The sequence below is a fragment of the Canis lupus genome, chromosome 2 (assembly GCF_003254725.2).
Source record: "Canis lupus dingo isolate Sandy chromosome 2, ASM325472v2, whole genome shotgun sequence".
NCBI lineage: Eukaryota > Metazoa > Chordata > Mammalia > Carnivora > Canidae > Canis > Canis lupus.
In genome coordinates this window covers 9299912-9321247 of record NC_064244.1, presented here as the reverse complement: position 1 = coordinate 9321247, position 21336 = coordinate 9299912, and the positions used below count along the sequence as shown (strand labels likewise).

Sequence of the window (21336 nt, the reverse complement as noted above, 5' to 3'; positions counted from 1 at the left end):
CATACTTCAATGAACTTCAATGACTTACTTGCCAAGAATATATGCTCTATCTACATTTAAACAAACAATCTTGTGCTTCCTTCAAAGGCAGTTGAAATAAAATACCTATGGTAGAAAAATTCAGCTTTTCTAGTATCAAAAAACATAATTAAAATTTTTGTAGAGCTGTAAATGTACTCACCACTTGGGCCTAACACATAAGGAAATTTAGGCAAAAGAGGATAAATAAGTGCTTTGTAAGAGAATGTAATTTCATGTGTATAAGACAGTAACATGACAGCTATTTTGAAAATAATCCCTGTGAATTTCTTAACTTTTATAACCTCAATTTACAACCATTTATGGTATGTACTTTCCTCTTCTAAAATAACAATTCAAAAAATATGCTCAAGCATTAATGCTTTCTTTTTTGACACTACATTAAGTATGATTACAATTATCAACTCAATTTCTATTAGAGTATTAACAATCAATGTTATGCAAGGTCATAAACTATATGTAATAAATGGTCTTGGGTGTTAAAATTAACACACCTCTGCCCTGTAAAATGTCCCCTATGTAAATAGGGTATCTGGAAATTTTTCAACTGACATTTTACTACTGAAGAGAAACAAGGAGTTTGGAAAGAAGATGGGAAGAAAAGATGAACATGATTAATAGGTGTTTGTTTCATAAAGACTCTAGGGAGACTCTTAAATCCTTCACTGCTCCTATATGCTCACCGAAGTGAAGAGCTAGTTCACATGCCTTTCAAAGCCTTCAAAGGAAAATTCAGTAGTTACTCAATCTGTTACTGATGCTAAATTATTCCATTTGTGTCCTGTTGTGAAATCAGGTGCTCCTATGTATTGCTGCAAGGTTAAATCTTGACTGTTTTCATTAGAAACAATTTTTCCCCAAATAAGCACCTAAATTATTCCCACAGAAGTGTTTCACGTTGAACCTGCTTCAAATAAATAATCGCTCCTGAAGACTAAAACACCTTTCTTGTTCCTTATCCCTCCCCTCCACGCTTAAAGAACTTGCTTTTGAACTTTTCTTTTTAAACTCTTTGGATCAAAATTGCATCATCTCCTTTGTGTCTCGTTCCCCCCCCCCCCCCAAGAATTCACTCTAGTTGTCCAACTTCATAGACATATAAAGGAGAATTTTAAAACTTTATACAATGTGAGTCTTTAAAGTTACGGATATCCGAGACAGTAATCACTTCTAGTAAAGACCTTGACACTCCTAACTGTATCTTACTGAGATAACTGCCTGATACAAACATATGAAGATTGTTTAATTAAAACCATAGAGATGTCATGAGTACAGCAGCACAGAATTCGAGTCAGTTTGCTTTTGGATGATATTTATTTGCAGCGGCATATGAGATTTTAATAACTGTCAAACATGTATGTGGATAATGTATTAATTCCTCAATTGTTTAGGTACAGCAAGAACACACGCACGTCTGTGCACACGCACATCCGTGCAGGAATCAACTGCCATATCCCAGCAATGACAATGAAAAAGGAGAAATAAACAAGGCTTGTTAGATGCCTACAGCCTCACTCACAAAAGAGCAATGCTGGGAGGTTAAGCTGTGGCGTAAAACAAAAACAAACACACACACACACACACACAAACCAAAAAAAAAAACCAAAAAAACCCCACAAAAAAACAAAAAACAAAACAATAAACAACCCCAAACCAAACCAAACACAACCAGTTGCCTCAGAATGGGAGCTTCCCGAAGGCTTTCGCGCTGAGGAACTAGGAAGGCGTAGTTTTCGGGGGACGTGGGGCCGGGACCCAGACCCCTTCCTCCCCGCCCCCGCCCCCGCCCCCGCCCGGGGGTCTTTCAAGGAACGCGGCGGCGGAGCCGCGCAGGAGCCGGTGACAGACCTAGGTGAGCCCCGGGTGGAGGAGAAAGCGCCGAGCGCGTCCACAAAGCCCCCGGGGCCGCGCCTCTCGCTGGGGCGCCGCAGGAAGGGCTGGACGGAAGCCGCGGCGCCGGGGAGCTCGGGGGCGGCGGGCGGTGGACGGCGGGCGGCTGGGCGCGCTGGCCGAGGCGCGAGCCGGGAGGCCGGCGGGGAGGCCCCGGGCTGGGAGGCCCGCAGCCCGCGCCGCCGCCCCGAGCCGCGTGCGCGCGCGGCCGCATCAGCTGAGCGCGCGGCGCGTGTCACGTGGTGCGCGTGTCGAAGGTCACGGCGCGCTCACAATGGAGCTCTCGGAGTATGTGCAGAAAGGCTTCCAGATGCTGGCCGATCCTGGCTCCTTCGACTCCAACGCCTTCACGCTTCTCCTCCGGGCGGCTTTCCAGAGCCTGCTGGACGCCCAGGCGGACGAGGCCGTGTTAGGTAAGCCGCTCGGCTCTGAGCTAGATCGGCCTGGGTGGAGGGGCGCTCCGAGAAGAGGAGCGAGACCGAGCGAGAGGGGAAAACCCCGGGAAGAGGAAGTCTCCCGGCTTTGCCCTTCGCTCCGGACGGAGTGTGGGGCTGTGAGCCCGGAGCGGCCCCTGACCATTGTTCTGGCCCCGGTTGGCACCTGCACATAGCCTGCCACTTGTTTCTGCTCCGATTTCTCCTCCCAGTCTCTTTGTTCCTTTGTAAAGCCCGTGTTAAAGTCTTGTTTGTGGCCTAAACATCCAAGGTTTTCAGCCTGGTCGGAGGCAGAGGCTGGTTGACACTTGGACTCCGTCAGGGTAGCTCCCTGCAATTCAAGCGTTCAGTGCGAGGCTGGCAAAGGTTTGCAAGAGTCTGTTTCCAAAGCAATTACCAGGTCACCAAGTGTTGACATTTCCCAACTTCGAAAATACCTCCAGTTCCTGTGATCACTCCAACACTCTGGTTAGATATGTTTTGCACAGGTTCCACGCCTAGAACCTTAAAATATGGTGCAGAATGTTTTGTTCCGCATCAGTTACCAGGAGGCAAGTCTCTTTTAAATGGTCCGGTCAGTGATTGCGGAGTGCCGTGTGTCAGTATGGATTGAAGGCATACTTTAAGACAGATCGCTTTTAGATCATTTTCTTAAATATAAATATCCCAACAATTCAAATTTTGTTTTTTCTGTAGTTTCATGATCTATAACACCTTACAAAAAAGTATGAAAGTGGAAGTTCTTCAAACGAAAATAGTAACCACCACCTGGGTTAATCTCAAAAAAAGGATAGCTGTCAAAATCTGAAAATATTTTGAAAATTGTATTACATATTCTGAACTCGTGCCCCGCCCTTCATATATTCATGTCTTTGGAGCCAGTTATTCTAAAAGTAATCGATCTTTAGAGGGAAAGTTTATTCATTCTTAAATTTACACCATGTAAAATATTTATCTTATTTTTCCTCTGAATTTACTGCATCCAGCATTGTAAGGACCAACTGTGTGGTTTCTTTTTTTCTTTGGGGCTACAATGTTTAAAAAAAAAAAAAAACAAATTAAGGCAAAATAAAAGAAGGTAATTGAGACTGGTAACAGCAGAATTACTGATGTATGCTCTTTATTGTTTTCCATTGACCTTGTTGTTCATCTCATTTACTTATAATTGCCAGTCCTTATAGTTGAGTTCTTTTTTGTGTTCTTGTTTAAGGGGATTTTTGCCCAAATCAAAATACTCAATTTAGAAACATGACTATAAGGAATTTCCTGTCACAGGCATCACTAGCAATTAATTTATTTTAGATCACCCAGACTTGAAACATATCGATCCTGTGGTTTTAAAACATTGTCACACAGCAGCTGCAACCTACATACTAGAGGCGGGAAAGCAAAGAGCTGACAAATCAACTCTAAGGTACAGGATTTATTTAAATATCCATTTGTTTTCAAATACTACCTTTAAGATTCCAATTTCAGTTTTTAAAATGGACACTAAACTTTGACTTTTTTCCCCCCTCCTTTAGCACTTATCTAGAAGACTGTAAATTTGATAGAGAGCGAATAGAACTGTTTTGCACGGAATATCAGGTTACTTATTTAAAGTTTTTTAAATTAACAATTACTATTTTTCTTCTCTTTGCAAAGATGTGTTTTCTTTCTTTCTCCCCCCCCTCCCCTCCAGAATAATAAGAATACCCTAGAAATCCTACTGGGAAGGTAGGTACTGTCTAAGGTGTCAAGCTGAGCCACTTTTCACTTGCAGGTATGAATGGAGAGTGCTGGTGTGAAACAAAACAGGGCAAAAAGACAGGGATCTTGACCAAAAGAAAAGGGGCCAAAGGGCAAGTGAAACGATTGAAGTTAAGCTAATGTTTTTAAAGATAAAGTTTATTGAGATGATTTTTAAAATGCTCTTTTATTCTTCAGAACTTGAAAATAAAGTTTAACAATGTTTTAAATTCAGAGTAAATTGAAATTGTGTATGTATGTGGCGGTGGGGGGGAGGAGGTAGACACCATTCTTGGTAGAAATAAACACTGAAAGTTTCTATGTAGATATTATGTACAAAATTATCATTGTATTTTTTAGTATAGGCAGATCTCTTCCACATATAACTGATGTTTCTTGGCGTTTGGAATATCAGATAAAGGTAAAGTTTAATGAACTGTTCTCTAGGGGGATTTAGGGAACTTAAAAAAAATAGAGTTAAAAACTGAATTTATGTATTGTGTTGTTTTAGACCAATCAACTTCATAAGATGTACAGACCTGCATATTTGGTGACCTTAAATGTAGAGGTATTTACAGATAAGCCTTGTCTAAAATTTAAATGTGAAATGAAATTTTAAAAGTCCTTGATTTACATAAACAGCATTTTTTTCTCTTCCCTAGAACACTGATTCCCGATCCCACCCAGAGATTAGTTTTAGTTGCAACATGGAACAATTACAGGTACAGTATTAGGATCTGTGAATATACCTATCTGTTTATAGATGTTTAATTGAGAAATATGCTCATGGAAAGTTCAAAAGAAAAATTATCTAACCATCTGCCGGTAGATAGTGAAGGATTTAATGGGAAAACGCTTCAAAAGCAGTATTTTAAAGTAGGCTTCACTTTTGAACTTAAGATGTTACAAAGAATTGGTTTTGTATTTGCTGTTCCCTCTGATTAAGACAGATTTCTGAATTGTAGTACTGAGTGTAACTTCCTTCTATTTGTGATTAGTTTGCTCCAATAGGACAGAGCAAAATCAAGAACATGTCTTTGAAAATATCTTCTTTGCTTTCGGAAGTTGAATTAAACTTTCAAACAGGGTTTTCAAACATTTTTAAGTGACTTTTTAAAAAGGAGGAAGTATACATAAATTCTAAAACTATATTGCCAGTGTAAGACTAGAAAAATTCAAAACTACATTGATTAGTGGACATGATAACGAATTTATTTCTTACCACTTAAAAAAAATGAAGACCATTACTTGAAATTTTGATGAATTTTGAATTTGTCAAAAGGCATCTCCTGTGGAGTTGTTTTAATGTAACCATTGATCAAACTAAACTTTCAGAAAGTGTGGATACAGCATTATTTTTGTTAGATAACTTGAGAAGTTTAGTTTTGACGTACCTTGCCTATTAAGAGGATTCGGTTGGAAATCATATTTCAAATCTGAGGGCAAGTAGTCCACTTGAAAAAGAAATATTTTAGAGGAAATCTTTTGATCGATAGTGGTTTGTCAAAGACTGAAATCCTCGAGAATTTTAAACTCGTTTAGAAAGCGCCCCGACTTTTTTCTTGCACCTTTCTCAAACTTGGATACTTCTGTCTTGTGTTTTATCCTAAAAACGTGGCATTATAAACATCTTTTAGGACTTAGTGGGGAAACTTAAAGATGCTTCGAAAAGTCTGGAAAGAGCAACTCAGTTGTAACTTGGGGAAGTTAACGATCCGTCCGGGTCTAGAGGAAGATCAGGAACGCCTTGTCGTCGGCCGAACCACCGTTTGTTGAGAGCTGGATGTCCTCCTCTTGAGTAGAAAAAATATTTCCCTTTTGGATTTATGCCGCTCATCAGTTTTGACACTTTATTTTTTTACACTTGTAAAAGAGTTGAGGGAAATTCTGCCTGAGTATTTCAGACGTCTTTAGTATAAACTGTACATTGATCCCATTTTGGTCTTTTTCAAGTCTTACAAAAGGAAGTAGACAGTATTACATTCTGAATAAATAAGTTGTTCCCACAAAAAGAGTGGTGAGAGTTTGTTTGGATTTGAGTTCGTGTGTTAATTATTACTTTGAAGACATACATGCGATTAGCGTTAACTTTTAACGATCGCCTGCTCTCTTGGGATGAAAGTTAAACACAGTGGGAAAGGATGCGATCCCCGGGGCTCGTTGAAGACCCCAGCCCCGGGACTTGGGGAGCGGACGTGGCCGCCCCGCGGCGGGCGCCGGCCGGTCCCGTTACCTGCGCCGGGGGATGGGGGGGGCGGGGGCGGGGGCGGGGGCTCGCCCGCAGCAGGACCCTCGCCCGCGGGGCTCCCGAGGCCCGGCCCGGCCAGCCCCCGCGCGGAGCCCCTGCCCGGAGGGAGCCCTGCCCGCGCGCGCCCCGCCTCGGCGGCCAGCGGGCGGGGAAGGGGGCTGGCGCGGCCGCGGGAAAACAGGGGCGGGCGCTGTTGTTTCCGCGAGCCCAACTCGGGCGCAGGTTCCGCGCCGCGGCGCCGGAGCCTGGGCCGCAGCCCGCGGGGCTGGCGGGGCCGAGGCGGGGGCGGTGGCCGGGCGCTCTCCTTGGCGGGAGCCAGTGGACGTGTGCGCCGCGGGCGGAGGCGGGCGGCGGAAAGAAAGAAATAACGGGGGGCGGGGTGGGCTGAGCTGTGTGCGGGGCCGGAGCGATGCCCGCGCCGAGAGCAGGGTGGCGCGTGTGGCGCTGTGGAGAAATGTCTCCGCAGCCGCGCCAGCGCCGCCGCCGCCGCCGCCGCCGCCGCCGCCGCGCAGAGCGAGGGGGGAGGGGGCCGGGTCGCGCTGCTCGGAGGGGAGGGGGCGGCCGCGGGCCCGACTACACCGACACTAATTCCCAGGCCGCCCTTAAGGAATGAGGGGAGCACGTGACCCGGTGGGGGGGCGGCGGGGGGAGGGGGCGGGCGGACTCTGAGCCATTTTGGAGCCGGTGTCAGTTTCCACTCTGCCTTCAGCGGTGCATTTTTTTCCACCCTCCCCTCCCCCCTCCTCATCCTTCCTCCCCTCCCCCCGCCTCTCCGCACGCACACACACGGCGCCCCCCACTCGCCCTCCTCCCCCCCCCACGGCAACTATGAAATAATAATCGTAGTATTAAAGGCAGAGATCGGGGCGAGACAATGGGGATGTTGGCGAGGGAGCCCCGATCCGGATTAGAAACACCTCCCAGCCCCGCAGAATAATACTGATCGCGCCCCCTCCGCGCGCTCCCTCCCCCGAGTGCGGAGCGGGAGGAGGCGGCAGCGGCCGAGGAGGAGGAGGAGGAGGAGGAGGCCCAGGAGGAGGAGGCGTTGGAGGCCGAGGAGGAGGAGGAGGAGGAGGAGGAGGCCGAGGCGGAGGAGGAGGAGGCCGAGGCGGAGGAGGAGGAGGAGGCCGGGCTCGGGAGGCAGCATGAGCCGAGCGCGGCGGCCGCGGCTCCTCTCGGCTGCGCTCGTTGCCCATTGACAGCGGCGTCTGCAGCTCGCTTCAAGATGGCCGCTTGGCTCACATTCATTTTCTGCTGAACGACTTTTAACTTTCATTGTCTTTTCCGCCCGCTTCGATCGCCTCTCGCCGGCTGCTTTTTCCGGGTACGTAGGAGGCGAGGCGCCTCCGGGACGGGGCTGGGGGGCGGCGGGGGCCGCTCGGGGCCCGGGCCGGCCGCGGGTGGACGGGGAGCGGCCCCCCCGCGCCTCTCCCGCGCCGGCCGGGAGGGCGCTGACAGCGTGGGCGCCGAGCCCCGCGCCGCCGCCCGCCGCCGCCCGCCGCCGCCGCCGCCGCCGCCGCCGCCCGCCGCCCGGCCCCGCGCGCCGCCCGGCCCCGCGCGCCGCCCGCGCCCCCGCGCGCGCGCCCGCCGCCGCCCGCCGACTCCCGCGGCGCCGGGACCGACCCGCAGCCCGCGCCGCGCCGCCGCCGCCGCCGCCGCCGCCGCCGCCGCCGCCGCCGCCAGCCGGGCTCGGCGCCGCTCCAGCCGCCGCCCGCTCAGCCCCGGACGCGCCGCGCGCGGCCCCACGTTTTAGTTCCTTTCTCCCCCGAGCGCCCCTCTACACCCTCGCGACGCACATGGCCCCCGAGAAGAACTCTTCTATTTCCAGCCTCCGCGGCTCGCCCCGCCACGGCGCCCTTTGTTGAGAGGTAGATTTTGATGAAACGGGGACGGGTTCCTGAAATCGGGAGCTGCTCGGGTCAAGTGGCTTCCCTCTTCTCCCGAAGAAAAGGCTTTTGAGGGGTTTAAACGTCCAGAGAACGCCCTCATTTTATAGGGACGGGTTACGTGGGGGGCAGCGATGCCGCCAAGGTGGATGTTAAACTGGAAAGAGCCCAGACAAAAATGTTATTAACTTAAGTTGGAGGGACACTTGTGTGAAATTGGATGGCTTGTAAGATGGCGGTTCCCAGTTGTTTCCAAGGTCTCCTGCATTTGTCTTTAAAGTGGTAAAGTTTTCAAGGTGTTCTTTGTTGGGAGTCTTAGGTAACTTCTCCAAACATGGCTTGGGACGTGCGCACTGGGAAGTGGGCATTTCAAATTTGGAGCTTTTTTTGGAGTGATGGTGGTGACTGGACGTCACTCCTGCAAGAGGTTTCCCCTTTCTTCCCCCCCATTCTTTTTCTCTTCTGTTTTTCCTCCTCGGTGGCTGCAGTTTTTCTCTCCACCTCTACTATGGGATGCACTTAGAACCATGACTTAAGCCCACTACGTTTTATAGGTTTTGCTAAATGTCAGCATAGGTCATGTGGTGAAGAGATGCTTTGGAAAAGGAGCTCTAAAAAGTTGACTGCATGGGTTTACACAGTCTTTTGGGTTTGACAGCGATATAGCATGATCTTTTCCCCCAGAAATTTACAGTTAATGATTGGAAGTAAACAAGGAGAGAGACTTTGATCATTCCCAATTGCAATAAAAGGATTTAGTGGGCTTAGTGGTCACGGTCCAATATTTGAAAGAGAAGCATGCATTTAACCCCTTTTCTTTTAAAGTAGGCAAAATTCTGGGCATATTTATCCAAGTGTAGGTTGGTGGTAACCTAGAATGTTATGAGTACTTTAACGTCTATTTTATAGGAACCGTAACCCCCAAGTTCTGAAAACACATCACAAGCTGCAAAAAAAAGAGTTGGAAGTTAAGGATGCAGATTGTTGACAGTATATACTAACTTATGTGACTATGTTAACATTTGAATTTTATTTTAAGTAGATTGAGCAGAACCCCTTAGAGATTGATCTTGTGAGCAGATTTACAAACTTCTTAATATTTGAGTTCATTCCCATTCATTTGCCCCAAAGGGCAGAGGGGTTTGAAATAGCCTATCTGTGCAAATTATATGCCTAGTAATTATATGCCTAGTATCTTTAAATCCAAGCTGTGTAAATCCCAACTGTGTATGCGTGTGTGTACACATGTATGCTTTTGTAAGAAAATTGAGCATTTAATTGTACTTGATAAATCCATTAGTACTCTACCACCAAGTTCTGGGATGTGCATTAAGGTACCCAACTAGGCTAAATTCTCCCTAGGAGTCAAGTTAACCCAAACTTTGCCCATACTTCTACTGGGGCTGTGAACCCCAATTGGGGTTACAGAGCTCATTTGCATTTCTTAGATTGCAGTAGTCAAGCTGATTGTTAACATAAGAACTTTCTTCTGTTTTGCTTCATTTTGACAGTACTGGTGTTAGGCCTCCCAACTAAACTGACAGCCCCGAGTAGATTATAATGACAAGTTTTAACTATTGAGTATTTTTACTATGGTACGTTTGGTGCTGTTTTACTTGCCTACCTGGCAGTTTCTATGTTGGAACCTGGAAGGCTTTCATTTGTAAGGTGCAAGAAGAGATTGTTTCTTAAATCTATCAAGCATGTCAAACGTTTTGGAAGTCATCCTTAGGTTGCCAGGACTTTCAAGTGGTACAAAAAGGTAAATAACTGATTTTTATGTAAGTAACAAGGTGATATGATAGTGATGTTTACCAGCATTATAAATGGTAATAGGACTGTGGCCAAATTCTTCAGAACTGAGGTTGAAGAGTTGTGTGAATTAAGACTTAAGATGAATTTGAAAGACTAGTACCTGTGACTTAAATGTTAAAAGCCAACCAGTAGACTACCTTCCACTGAGGTTTGACCTGTGTTTTAGTATTTGGTGTTTTCTGTAGAGTAAGAAAGGCAGCTATTCTTACTGAAGTCCCTTCCTAAACTTCATGTGCGGTGGCTTTAGTGTGATACGCTTTCACAAGGAGACATAAGTACCACCTTGCTATCTTTCTAGGAAAGGTCCTGTGGTTTCACAAGGAGAGTTTTCTTTAAGAATTAACGTTTTGTCTTTAATCAACCACAGTGGATTTAAATACTGCTACTTTTTAGAGACAGTGCTCCACCCACAACTCCTCTGCAACTCCACTTAGTTTTATTTTAACAATATGTTGACAATAGTCTTGTAAACAAGTAATCCAAAGGTAACTGAAGAATCACATTTGAAGTTTTCTGGTTGAAGTTGCCAGTTGCCACTGTGATCACTTTCATAAAAGAGACTTTGTTTTGTTTTTGCCGTTCTCTAGTACTCTAAAGCGGTTAGTTTGAGCCATTGAGGTATGTTGATTGATATTTCCTTCTTCTGCATTAAAATTCCCTAAGAATTAAAAACCTCAGATGCATCTTCAGGTTTCACAGGTTCCTAGATGTCTATTCAAAGCGGCTTTGAGAATGTACTTCATACTTCAGTCTGGTCTAGAAGCTTGGTCCTATTTTAGGTTCTGAAATGAATGAAGTGGGGGTAAGAAATATATTTTTCAAGAGTACTACACGAAATAATTGACTTCCCTTGATTGTCCGCTGGTGTATTCTTGCTGACAGTTCCCCACCGTGACTTTTCTATATTATATGGTATCTATTGGGAATATTATTCCATCGTGTGGGGATGTGAATGGAGGTTAGGTTGAGAAAATGACATTTGTTTTTGTCTCCTATCGTTGCTCTGGGTTGACAAGGTGTTGATTTAGCGTTGGGAATGGGCTGTTCACATGGTTCTTTACATATTGTCACTACGTACCGATTAAAGTAGTTTGTCTCGCCTCCAGCATAGTTCAAATAAAACACACGGCTTTGCCCCCTCCTTGTCTTCTTGTAAAACAGATTTTACTTTTTAGCCTTAGCAAAACTTTCTATCGCTCATCTAATCTGCAGGAGAACTTCTTATTAGAGAAGAAAGCTTTAAAGAGGTTCAGTTCAATAAACATCTCTGCAATTTGAGCCCTGACGGTTTCGGGCTAAGTGCACAGTTGGCAATTCTCAAAAGATCCCTTCGTGAAATTTTTGACTTAGTGATTGCTAACAGGAGAGATAGAGTCAAGATCTGAAAGAAGCTCTTCGCACCGAGTCGACTTGGAAAGAGGCCCCCAAGAGTGTCCGAAATGGCCGGGAGTGCGGTTTGCATTTTCCTTTCGCGCTCGCTAGCTCCGGGCCCCCCAGGCTGGCCGCCGGCCGGGATCCTGCTCCCCAGCGCCGCGGGCCTCGTGGGGCTGCCCCACCCCCGAGCCGCGCCGCCCGCCCGCACCCCACCCCGCCCCCGCGCCGGCCCCGCCCCCGCGCCGCGCCGGCCCCTCCCCCGCGCCCGCCGCCGCCGCCCCGCCGCCCCGCCGCCCCGCACGCCCGCCGGAGCTCCGGGCTCGGCCGGGCTTCGCGCGGAGTTGCAGCGGTGGCCGGATGCCAAGTGTAAGTGTAAGTTGCTATGGAAACCCCGACAGAGGCGAGTTCCGAATCCGGAGCGAGACGGAGCCCGGGGCGCCGCCGGATCCGCCCCTCGCATCCCGGCCCCCGGGCGTCCGCGCGCTCAGGCCCCAGCCCGAGGCCGACTGGAGGTGCTCCTGCGGCCCCAGCACCCAGCTCCGGAAATGCCAGGGATGCAGATAGGGCAGAATTTGTTTTCCCTTTGTATCGCGTGAAAACGTGCCAGGTTCTGGTTGCTGGAACCGCCTAAAACAACAGGAACCCCTGGGAAGCCAGGGCATGCTCCCGGATTTTCGATTGAAGATCCATAAGGAAGTTTTACAGTAAATTTGGAGACCTGGGACAAGCCCTGGCGGTTGGTAAATATCTACGGGGACTGTGTGGCGTCTGCAGCAGCCCTGGGGCTGCTAGGCAGGAGGACAAATGGAAGAAAGAGACCCGAATACTCTCAGCTCCCAGCCCCCACCCCAGACCTTTTCTTCTCCCTCCTGGAATGACCTGAGGGACCAGAAGTTACTTTAGTTGAATCCTTTTTTGTCGTTTCAGTATAATTGATTCAGATCTGATTAGTAAATTCCTTCTGTAGAAAACGTTGGGACAGTCCAGCTGTACAGTGTTAAACGAGTTTTATGAACTCTTCAGCATTTCAGAGTGTTGGGTTACTAGAAGTTGGGAGATAATCTCGTTTCTCTTTCTGTGGATGATAGCCAATATTTCTGTGTCTTGCAGGATATTTTATCAAGCAGAAATGCATCGAACAACCAGAATCAAGATCACTGAGCTAAATCCCCACCTAATGTGTGTGCTTTGTGGAGGGTACTTCATTGATGCCACAACCATAATAGAATGTCTACATTCCTGTAAGTACATAGTTTTAGACTCTTTTATTGTGTCATTTATATTTCACATGTCTTTCTGATGTTTGGAAACTACTAACAATTCCCGCAATCCTTGAGAATGTTGGTACAAAAGTGATGGAGTCATTTTCTACTCTTGCATTTGGTGAATTTTTGTTAATGCATATTTTAAGTGTATAAGTGTGCAACAGATGAGTGTTCTCAGGATGTTAATTGAATTAGCTTAGTTAATTGGAAATACCTTTTGGCATTTACTATTTTGTTACCACTGGTTCTCCATTTTTGACACTAATTTCAATGCTTAATATCTAATTTCTAAACTTATAAAACTTTGTTTTTCTACTTCCAGTCTGTAAAACATGTATTGTGCGTTACTTGGAGACCAGCAAGTATTGTCCTATCTGTGATGTCCAAGTTCACAAAACCAGACCACTTCTGAATATTAGGTAAGAAAAGGTTTAGAATTATTGTTTCTAATCGTTATTGGAATGGCATAATTTAGTAAAGGCTACGCTGTTTTATTTTTCACACAAAACTTACTGTTGAATACCCACCTGATGTGTATGTTTTGTAGAGGTTGCTTTTCATTTCTTCCCATTTTAATTTGACTAACTGCAAAATTTGGTATTATTCAAGTGGATTTTAAGAGTTTTTTTTAAAACCATCTTTTTTAAAACCTGAAGTAGTTCTGCATTTCTGCATTGCTTTATTGACTTTATGACGGGCTGGAATGAGTGTGTTTAAAGTACTTCCATTTTCTTCTCTTAATTCTTTCATATTAGCTAGTTTTATAACTTGAAAGGCACACTTCTCTGGTTCTTTGCAGTGAAATACAAAGAATTTCTTAATGAATGTAAAATAAAAGTATTCTACTGACTTAAAAGATTACTACTATATAAAGAATTTTTATTCCCGTAATTATTATGTTGCTGATGTAGACTCACAATCAAATAAAATAATACTATAACACAAAGAAAACAAAGAATCTATCATAACTTAAGAGCATTTTAAGTTTTTGCTATTAATTAATAATTTACTAATTATTTTTCAGGTCAGATAAAACTCTCCAAGATATTGTATACAAATTAGTTCCAGGGCTTTTCAAAAGTGAGTAACTTGCTTACAAATGAATTTTTACAAAGTATTTCATCAGTTTTACCTGCTATAACAAAAGTTTGTCTTTTTCTTTTCTTTTCTTTGTTTTTGCCCTCCCCTCTTTAGATGAAATGAAGAGAAGAAGGGATTTTTATGCAGCTCATCCTTCAGCTGATGGTAAACTCTTTAGAGAGGGAAAAGATAATTTATTTGGAGGGAGAACTTATTCATTAATTGATTAAAATTGAATTAAAGTACCACTTCCATCTTCCTATATATGTAATATTTTAATTATTTAACTTTAAAATTAAATTTGAAAATGTCTTTATAGCTGCCAATGGCTCTAATGAAGATAGAGGAGAAGTTGCAGATGAGGATAAAAGAATTATAACCGATGATGAGATAATAAGCTTATCCATTGAATTCTTTGACCAGAACAGGTAAATTCTGTAGGAAATGTGTTTTATGCTAATCTGCTCATAGATACATTATTCCACTAATAAAGTTATGTTTCTTAGATTGGATCGGAAAGTAAACAAAGACAAGGAAAAACCTAAGGAGGAGGTATGTTCCATATCACAAAAACACAGAAGAAACATTGTTTGGATTCTAGATTTTTATGAAGGTGTATGTTGCCCTTTAGAATATAACTAAGGCTGGATGATGCTGTCAAGTAGGAGAAAATGATCATATTTGATGTTTAAGAATGATTTATATCTGATAGTAACTAGATAGAATTTATATATGATTACTGTTCTTAAAAAGTACTTTAAATAATATTTAATGCCTTGATGTATGTAAAGTTTTCTTATTTTATCAGTAATCTGCCTATTTCCTATTTATAATAGTAAACTCATAGTAGAGAATTTAGTCAATTTCAGTTTTGGTATTCATACATTTTGTTATATTGAGGCACTCTAATTGAAATTTTTTTCTTACCCAAAAGTTAGGAATTTTAAAAAATAACTTTTCTAAATGTATTTTTAGGTGAATGATAAAAGGTATTTACGTTGCCCAGCAGCAATGACTGTGATGCACCTAAGAAAGTTTCTCAGAAGTAAAATGGACATACCTAATACTTTCCAGGTATCTACTTTATAGTTCTTGTGCATTTAATGTGAAATTTTTTGATTCAGTGACTTTTCTTTTTGGATTCTGAACCCAAAAAAAGCAGCCTTTTTTTTTTTTTTTTAATTAGCAGTTTATTGGAACTGTCTCTTAAAATGTTTAGTATGAATTTTTTCTTATGCTATGAAAAAGATTCCTTAGTAATTTCAGGAAATATTTTTCCTCATTTAAAGTGTCAAGAGGGATTCTTTCCTTGTCCAGATGTTTGAAGAGAATGCTTTTTAAAGCATTTTTGGATTGCATATAGATGACCAAAAAGAAAATCTCAATTTATCTTTGTTCTTCATGGTTCTTAGTAACTGAAATACTATTTTCCAATAGATTGATGTCATGTACGAAGAGGAACCTTTAAAGGATTACTATACACTAATGGATATTGCCTACATTTATACTTGGAGAAGGGTAAGTATTATAGCTGATGCTTGATGATTATCGTGGTAAACTGTATTGAAAGAGGACTAATTTTTTTCCTTCTCACTTTGTAGAATGGTCCCCTTCCTTTGAAATACAGAGTTCGACCTACCTGTAAAAGAATGAAGATGAGTCACCAGAGAGATGGACTGACAAATGCTGGAGAACTGGAAAGTGACTCTGGGAGTGACAAGGCCAACAGCCCCGCAGGAGGCGCTCCCTCAACCTCTTCCTGTCTGCCCAGCCCCAGCACTCCCGTTCAGTCTCCTCATCCTCAGTTCCCTCACATCTCCAGCACTATGAATGGAACCAGCAGCAGCCCCAGCGGTAACCACCAATCTTCCTTTGCCAATAGACCTCGAAAATCGTCAGTAAATGGGTCGTCAGCAACTTCATCTGGTTGATACCTGAGACTCTTGAGGAAAAAACAATTTTAAAGCCCTGATTTATATAGATATCTTCATGCCGTTACAGCTTTAGAGATGCTAATACATGTGACTGTCGTCCAATTTGCTTTCTTTTGTAGTGACATGAAATTTGGCTATAAAAGATGGACTAGTTGTGATACTCATATGGACGTTAATGGAAGAGAAAGATTGTTCCTATGAAGAATTGGTTTCTGAGAAGGCAGGCAAGATGTTTTTCTGTGTGTTAGGGAAGATGTGAAATGGTTTCTGTAACCATTGTTCAGATTTGAAAATACTCTGCAATGGATATAAACATTGGGCCATAGTTTGTTAATCTCAACTAACGCCTACATTACATTCTCCTTGATTGTTCTTGTTATTATGCTGTTTTGTGAACCTGTAGAAAACAAGTGCTTTTTATCTTGAAATTCAACAAACAGAAAGAATATGCATAGAATACTGCATTCTATGTAGCCATGTCACTGTGAATAATGACTTCTTGCATATTTAGCCATTTTGATTCCTGTTTGATTTTTACTTCTCTGTTGCTACACAAAACCGATCAAAGGAAAGTAAACTTCAGTTTTACAATCTGTATGCCTAAAAGCGGGTACTACCGTTTATTTTACTGACTTGTTTAAATGATTCGCTTTTGTAAGAATCAGATGGCATTATGCTTGTTGTACAATGCCATATTGGTATATGACATAACAGGAAACAGTATTGTATGATATATTTATAAATACTATAAAGAAAATATTGTGTTTCATGCATTCAGAAATGGTTGTTAAAATTCTCCCAACTGGTTCGACCTTTGCAGATAACCCTATGTTTGAGCCTTATCAGCATAGAACATTTTTAATGTGGACCTCTAAATCTCAATTCATTTGGGAATCAAAATTCATTTGGAAGCAACTGGCAAATCATAATACTGATTTTTCTCTAGTAATACGTTTACTTTTCAAATTAATTGTTGTAGTAAAGAAAAACTTTTAACTAAGGACTTTGGAAATGGTGTCTTCATTTCCCGTTGCTTTTGATGGAATGAATGTGTTTTTAAAATGCGTATTGATCACTATAGTTCTAAAACAAATTTTTAAGTAAACCAGAAAATTGCTGGAAGAAGGCATTTTATCTAAAATTATTTTAACATGTGGTTTAGCAGTTACTTCAAATTTATGAATTGCTTTTACAGTTATAAACAATGACATATACCCTCTCTCTAATGTCTTGAAATAAAAGCAATTTATTTTTAGCTTCTCCAGGTATTTTTAAATCGAGTGAACATGTTGAATTTAAAATATGAAAAACCATAATCGTTTTCAGTTTGTGTTTTGCTTTGGTCGAACTTGGTGTGTGTTCATCACCCATCAGTTATTTGTGAGGGTGTTTATTCTATATGAATATCGTTTCATGTTTGTATGGGAAAACTGTAGCTAAACACTTCATTGTTCCCAGTCTGCAAAAGAAGCACAATTCTATTGCTTTGTCTTGCTTATAGTCATTAAATCATTACTTTTACATATATTACTGTTATTTCTGCTTTCTTTAAAGATACAGTAAATGAAGTTTTATGAAGCCACAAAATACATATATTTTTATTTTGACCTAAATTTGTACAGTACCATTGTAAGTGTTGTTTCTAATTATAGATGTAAAATTAAATTTCATTTGTAATTGGGAAAAATCCAATAAAAAAAAGGATATTCATTTAGAAAATAGCTAAGACTTTAATAAAAATTTGATATGAAAAGCACAATGTGCGGAAGTTTTGGAAAACCTACTGTGGATTACAACAGGTAAAACTAAAGAGAATCCATTGCTGTCTTAAATAGTGATGTTGCTAAGAAGTCCATGCTTTGTTGTATAATTGCTTGAAAGCCCAATTGAAAGATGTATCTGTTTATTTACTCTACAATCTTTGAAGTAAAAGTTACCCATGTTTGCCAATTTTGGTGAATTTAACTCATTTTTCTAGGCTTCTCAAGTTTTTCATGATGTTATCTAAGAAAGAAAACTTAGTTAATGGAAGTTTCAAATGATACTTTAACTTTGGATGGTCATGTATATAAAGAATGAAAAAATATTTTTCAAAAACTAAAAACTTCAAATGCTAGTGGACCTGTCACTTGACTTACACAAAACCAAGTTGTAAGAACTAAAAGACTTTACAATTCAACCTTTTTATGATGGACTTATTTTTTAAATTACTTATTAAAAATCAGATCTTAAATTTATGGCTTACTTAACACTGTTTTACCATACTTGAAAACATGCATTTATTTTGTTTGAAAGGATTTTTTTCCCTACTCCATTTGAAAATTTCTTAAGCGTTACTGGGTATTTCAGCTAAAATGTGTTTTAATAAAACAGAAGAAAAATTATGTTTTGCATTCTCCCATAACCAGCTTTCACAGTTGTGACTATTAAGTTTTAAAACTTTTGCTAAGCTACCACTTTAAGAACCTTCAATCTTCACAATAACCAATATCAAAGTTGCTAACTTTGTAACTCTTAGCAGTAAAGGCAGGGTACCTGAAAAGTCGGCTTTAAATTTGGCTTTTGCTTCTGAAAAGTATTCTAGGGTTATATATCTCAAAGTTAGTACTTAAAAAATATTCCACAGAAAATGCCTAAATTGATTTCACAGATTCAGTTTAAATGCAAAAGGAGAATGAGGCTGGTTACTGTTGTGTAAATAGCGATCTATCTTGCTTTACACATGCATACCACTTTCCAAGTACTTTTTGCTTTTAAAATTGCCGGCCGTTAATTGCACTGAGGGGGGGGGGGGGGGGAAGAAGCTGCCCTATGGTTGACTTAACCTACCAACCATATTGCTTTGTTTCCATATTCATACGTGCAAACGTTAGGATTTCTGGAGGTACAATGCGACTTTCCTACATCCTTTCCTCTTACTCTTTTCCCAATATTTGGAGTTTGTGTATAGGCCTATCTAGATCAAGTTTTATTGTGAAATCTAAGAACCCATGTGAAATACTACTTCCCACTGGCCAACAAGAAATGAAGATGTTCGGCTTTTTAAAAGTAGCTTATGGTCATCTTTTGAGGGGACAGAATCTTAATTTTAGAAACAATCTGTACATGGGACCTAGTCTCAGAACCGTGAGGTGATGGAAGTGGGGTTTTTCCCCCGTTTCCTTTATATTTTAAAGGTCTGGTAGATACATTTTTCCCCCTCATTTTCCCTGGAATGATAGTTGGGAATTCTGATTTAGTCTAGTTCTTCTATAAAATGGAGGTTACATCATATCCTGAAATACTATGGTTGTTCCCTCATACAGTCTTTTTGCATTCTATCCAAAGCTAAGGTCTTGATGCAATTACATTTAAGATGATCCCATTTAACACTTTAAAGACACTTGATGTGAAACGACAGAAGACAGCTCCAGCATGAGGCTTTTGGGTTAGATAGCATCATTTCACTTGAGGATGTTTCTTCAAGTATAAAATAGCACAACAGGTGGTTATTTTTAAGATGGCTCTAAAAAATTCTGACTCCTTCCAAATAAAACCTTGTATTAAACTGGGACCACAGATTTCAGATGGACAGGTCTTTTATAAGAAAGAGAAAGTAGTACATATTAGAACCTCCTAATAAGTCGGATTTGGGAAATACTCCCGCGAATACCTTGAGCCTGTGGATCTCCTTGCAAATCTCAAAATCGCCCAGTTTTGATTATGAAAGTCTCCGAAAATGTTTACACAGTCGAGTGTTTCCTGTTTCCGCAGTTAATTTTTTTTAACGTTTTTTTCTTCTTTTGGTTCTTGAAACGGATTTCCTTTATTTGCACCAGTTTCTTTTTCTTAGTGTGCAATTTCTAGAGTTCTCACATGAAGACTTCACTGCCAGCCCTGTCTTCATCAAGTCGACGACGTCAAAACTCAGTCATCACTGCAAAGAGGCTATTTCTAGGATCCTTGTGAGTTTCCTGAAGAAGTTCAAGCGCATGTGGAAAACTCATCCCGACATCTCATTTAACCCTCCAAATATAGTAAGCACTCAATAAAACTTCCACCGAGTTAAATTACTCCCATTCTTCTGCACTCCTAAGAATATTATCCTCCAGAGACTTCTCAGAGAGAATTTTGAAAAATAGCAGGTGTCGTTCCCTTAGAGTCCCCCATATTTCAGTAAAAATACTACTTCTTGCTCTGATTCTGGAGTCATCACAAAGTCCAAACTGCACAGAGGACGTGGTTTCAGGTTCGGTGCCGATTTGGTGCCCTCCATCCTGTCCCCCCCACTAAGTTGGCTAACAGCCTGGAAGGCTGCGGACCAGGGCACCCGGGAAACGCGTCGAAAACTGAGATGGAAGGCATGGGGACGCTGCCGAGATAAAGACGTTACTGGAGACAGAGGAGTCTGTCCAGGATCCGGGATCCGGGATCCACAGTGTTTGGAATAAATGCCCCCAAGAGTAGACGATACTCAAGCCGAAGACGGGAGCGCACGGCGCAGTTGGAAGGAAAAAAATTTTTTTTGAAAAAGCGGGGGCGAGGATGATTAGGGTGGCAAGAGCCACAGCTTAAAAAAAAAAAAAAAAAGAAGGAAGGAAGGAATAAAAATGAAAGAAAAAAAAGGCAAGCAAGCAAAGCCTTCTCCTACTCTGGTGCCCGGTGGAAAGGGCACAGGACGACCGCCTGGAGAAATGACCTCCCTTGCACCGCCGCGCTGGCTTCCCGGTCAGGGAGTCTTCCCCACAAGGACACATTGAGGAGGAAGCTGCCATTCTCCCGGTCCGTGTTGTCTAGCCAGCGGCCCTCGGCGCGGGGCCGGCGCGGCGGCTCAGACCCCGGGGACCGCGCGCCGCGGGGGCTCCGCCAGGCCCTACGCGCCGGCCGAGCCGCAGGGCGCCGGGAGGCCATTTTGCGCGTGCGCCGCTTGCCTCGCGCCGGCCTGGGTTCGGCCGATTCGGATCCCGCCAAATTTGAAAGCGAGATTCTCAGGCCCCGCTGGCTGGGGACGCGGCGGAAAAAAAGAAGACGTTTCTCCAAAGTCGGAACCTGTGGCAAGGCGGGGGGGTGGGGAGCGGCGACAGCGGGGTGCGCGCGCCTCACGAGGCGGCCGCCTCCCTGACGAGGGCTGGCCCACCGGGCGAGACCTCCGCAGCCTGCCGCGCGGCGGAGGCGCGGAGACCCGGCCTCGGGCCTCGAGCTCGGCGCGGGCGGAAAGGCGGCCCACGTCCGGGGAGGCCGCGGCGTCGCCCGCCGAGCCCGCCGACGCTCGTCCGTGCGTTGCACCCCCTCCTCCTCCCGCTTCGAATGCTACGCCCTTTCTCCTTCAAGAAAGGGGTGTCCTTGCAATTGGAGCTTTTATTGGATAGATCGCAAACTCCGTTACTAACAAAACATCAAGCTGCCATCTTGAAGGTTCCCGAAGGCCGCGCTTCGAGGGCGGTGACTGGGAAGGCGGGTGGGAGAGGGTCCTCCGGTCGGGCCCGGGTCCCCTGGGGCTTAGTCGGTGACGCTGCCCAGGGCGGGGGTGGCTTCGCGGGAGCAATCTCGCGGTCTGGGCACAGGCCCACACGTGGGGCCCCAAGGCGACGCCTAACCAGGCCTGGGGGCCAGGCGACCCTGGGAGGCCGGAGACTGGAGGCCGCCGCCCCGCGCCCTCGCGCC

At 43.7% G+C, this 21336-nt stretch overlaps 2 protein-coding genes across 8 annotated transcripts; both read left to right on the top strand.

Annotated features, from left to right (window-relative positions):
* Positions 1-2132: 2132 nt before the first annotated feature.
* On the top strand, positions 2133-6103 carry COMMD3 (COMM domain containing 3). Of its 3 annotated transcripts, XM_025463988.3 has the most exons (8): positions 2133-2342; positions 3666-3777; positions 3887-3950; positions 4045-4079; positions 4452-4512; positions 4603-4659; positions 4754-4813; positions 5729-6103. In XM_025463988.3, exons 1-8 carry the CDS (start codon positions 2204-2206, stop codon positions 5786-5788), a joined length of 588 nt encoding a protein of 195 aa, XP_025319773.1. In that variant the 5' UTR covers positions 2133-2203; the 3' UTR covers positions 5789-6103. The 3 variants fall into 3 exon arrangements, with proteins under 3 accessions (XP_025319773.1, XP_025319774.1, XP_025319775.1); XM_025463989.3 differs by lacking the exon at positions 3887-3950 and having other exon boundaries at positions 2159-2342; positions 4008-4079; XM_025463990.3 differs by lacking the exons at positions 3887-3950; positions 4045-4079 and having other exon boundaries at positions 2159-2342.
* Positions 6104-7524: 1421 nt separating this feature from the next.
* On the top strand, positions 7525-17643 carry BMI1 (BMI1 proto-oncogene, polycomb ring finger). 5 transcript variants are annotated; one of them, XM_025463984.3, is made up of 10 exons: positions 7525-7663; positions 12525-12655; positions 13002-13098; positions 13704-13759; positions 13874-13924; positions 14079-14187; positions 14266-14311; positions 14735-14833; positions 15197-15277; positions 15361-17643. In XM_025463984.3, the coding sequence occupies exons 2-10, from the start codon at positions 12544-12546 to the stop codon at positions 15688-15690; spliced, it is 981 nt and encodes a 326-aa protein (XP_025319769.1). In that variant the 5' UTR covers positions 7525-7663; positions 12525-12543; the 3' UTR covers positions 15691-17643. The 5 variants fall into 5 exon arrangements, with proteins under 5 accessions (XP_025319769.1, XP_025319770.1, XP_025319772.1 ...); XM_025463985.3 differs by lacking the exon at positions 7525-7663 and adding an exon at positions 8072-8207; XM_025463987.3 differs by lacking the exon at positions 7525-7663 and adding an exon at positions 11700-11780.
* Positions 17644-21336: the final 3693 nt, after the last annotated feature.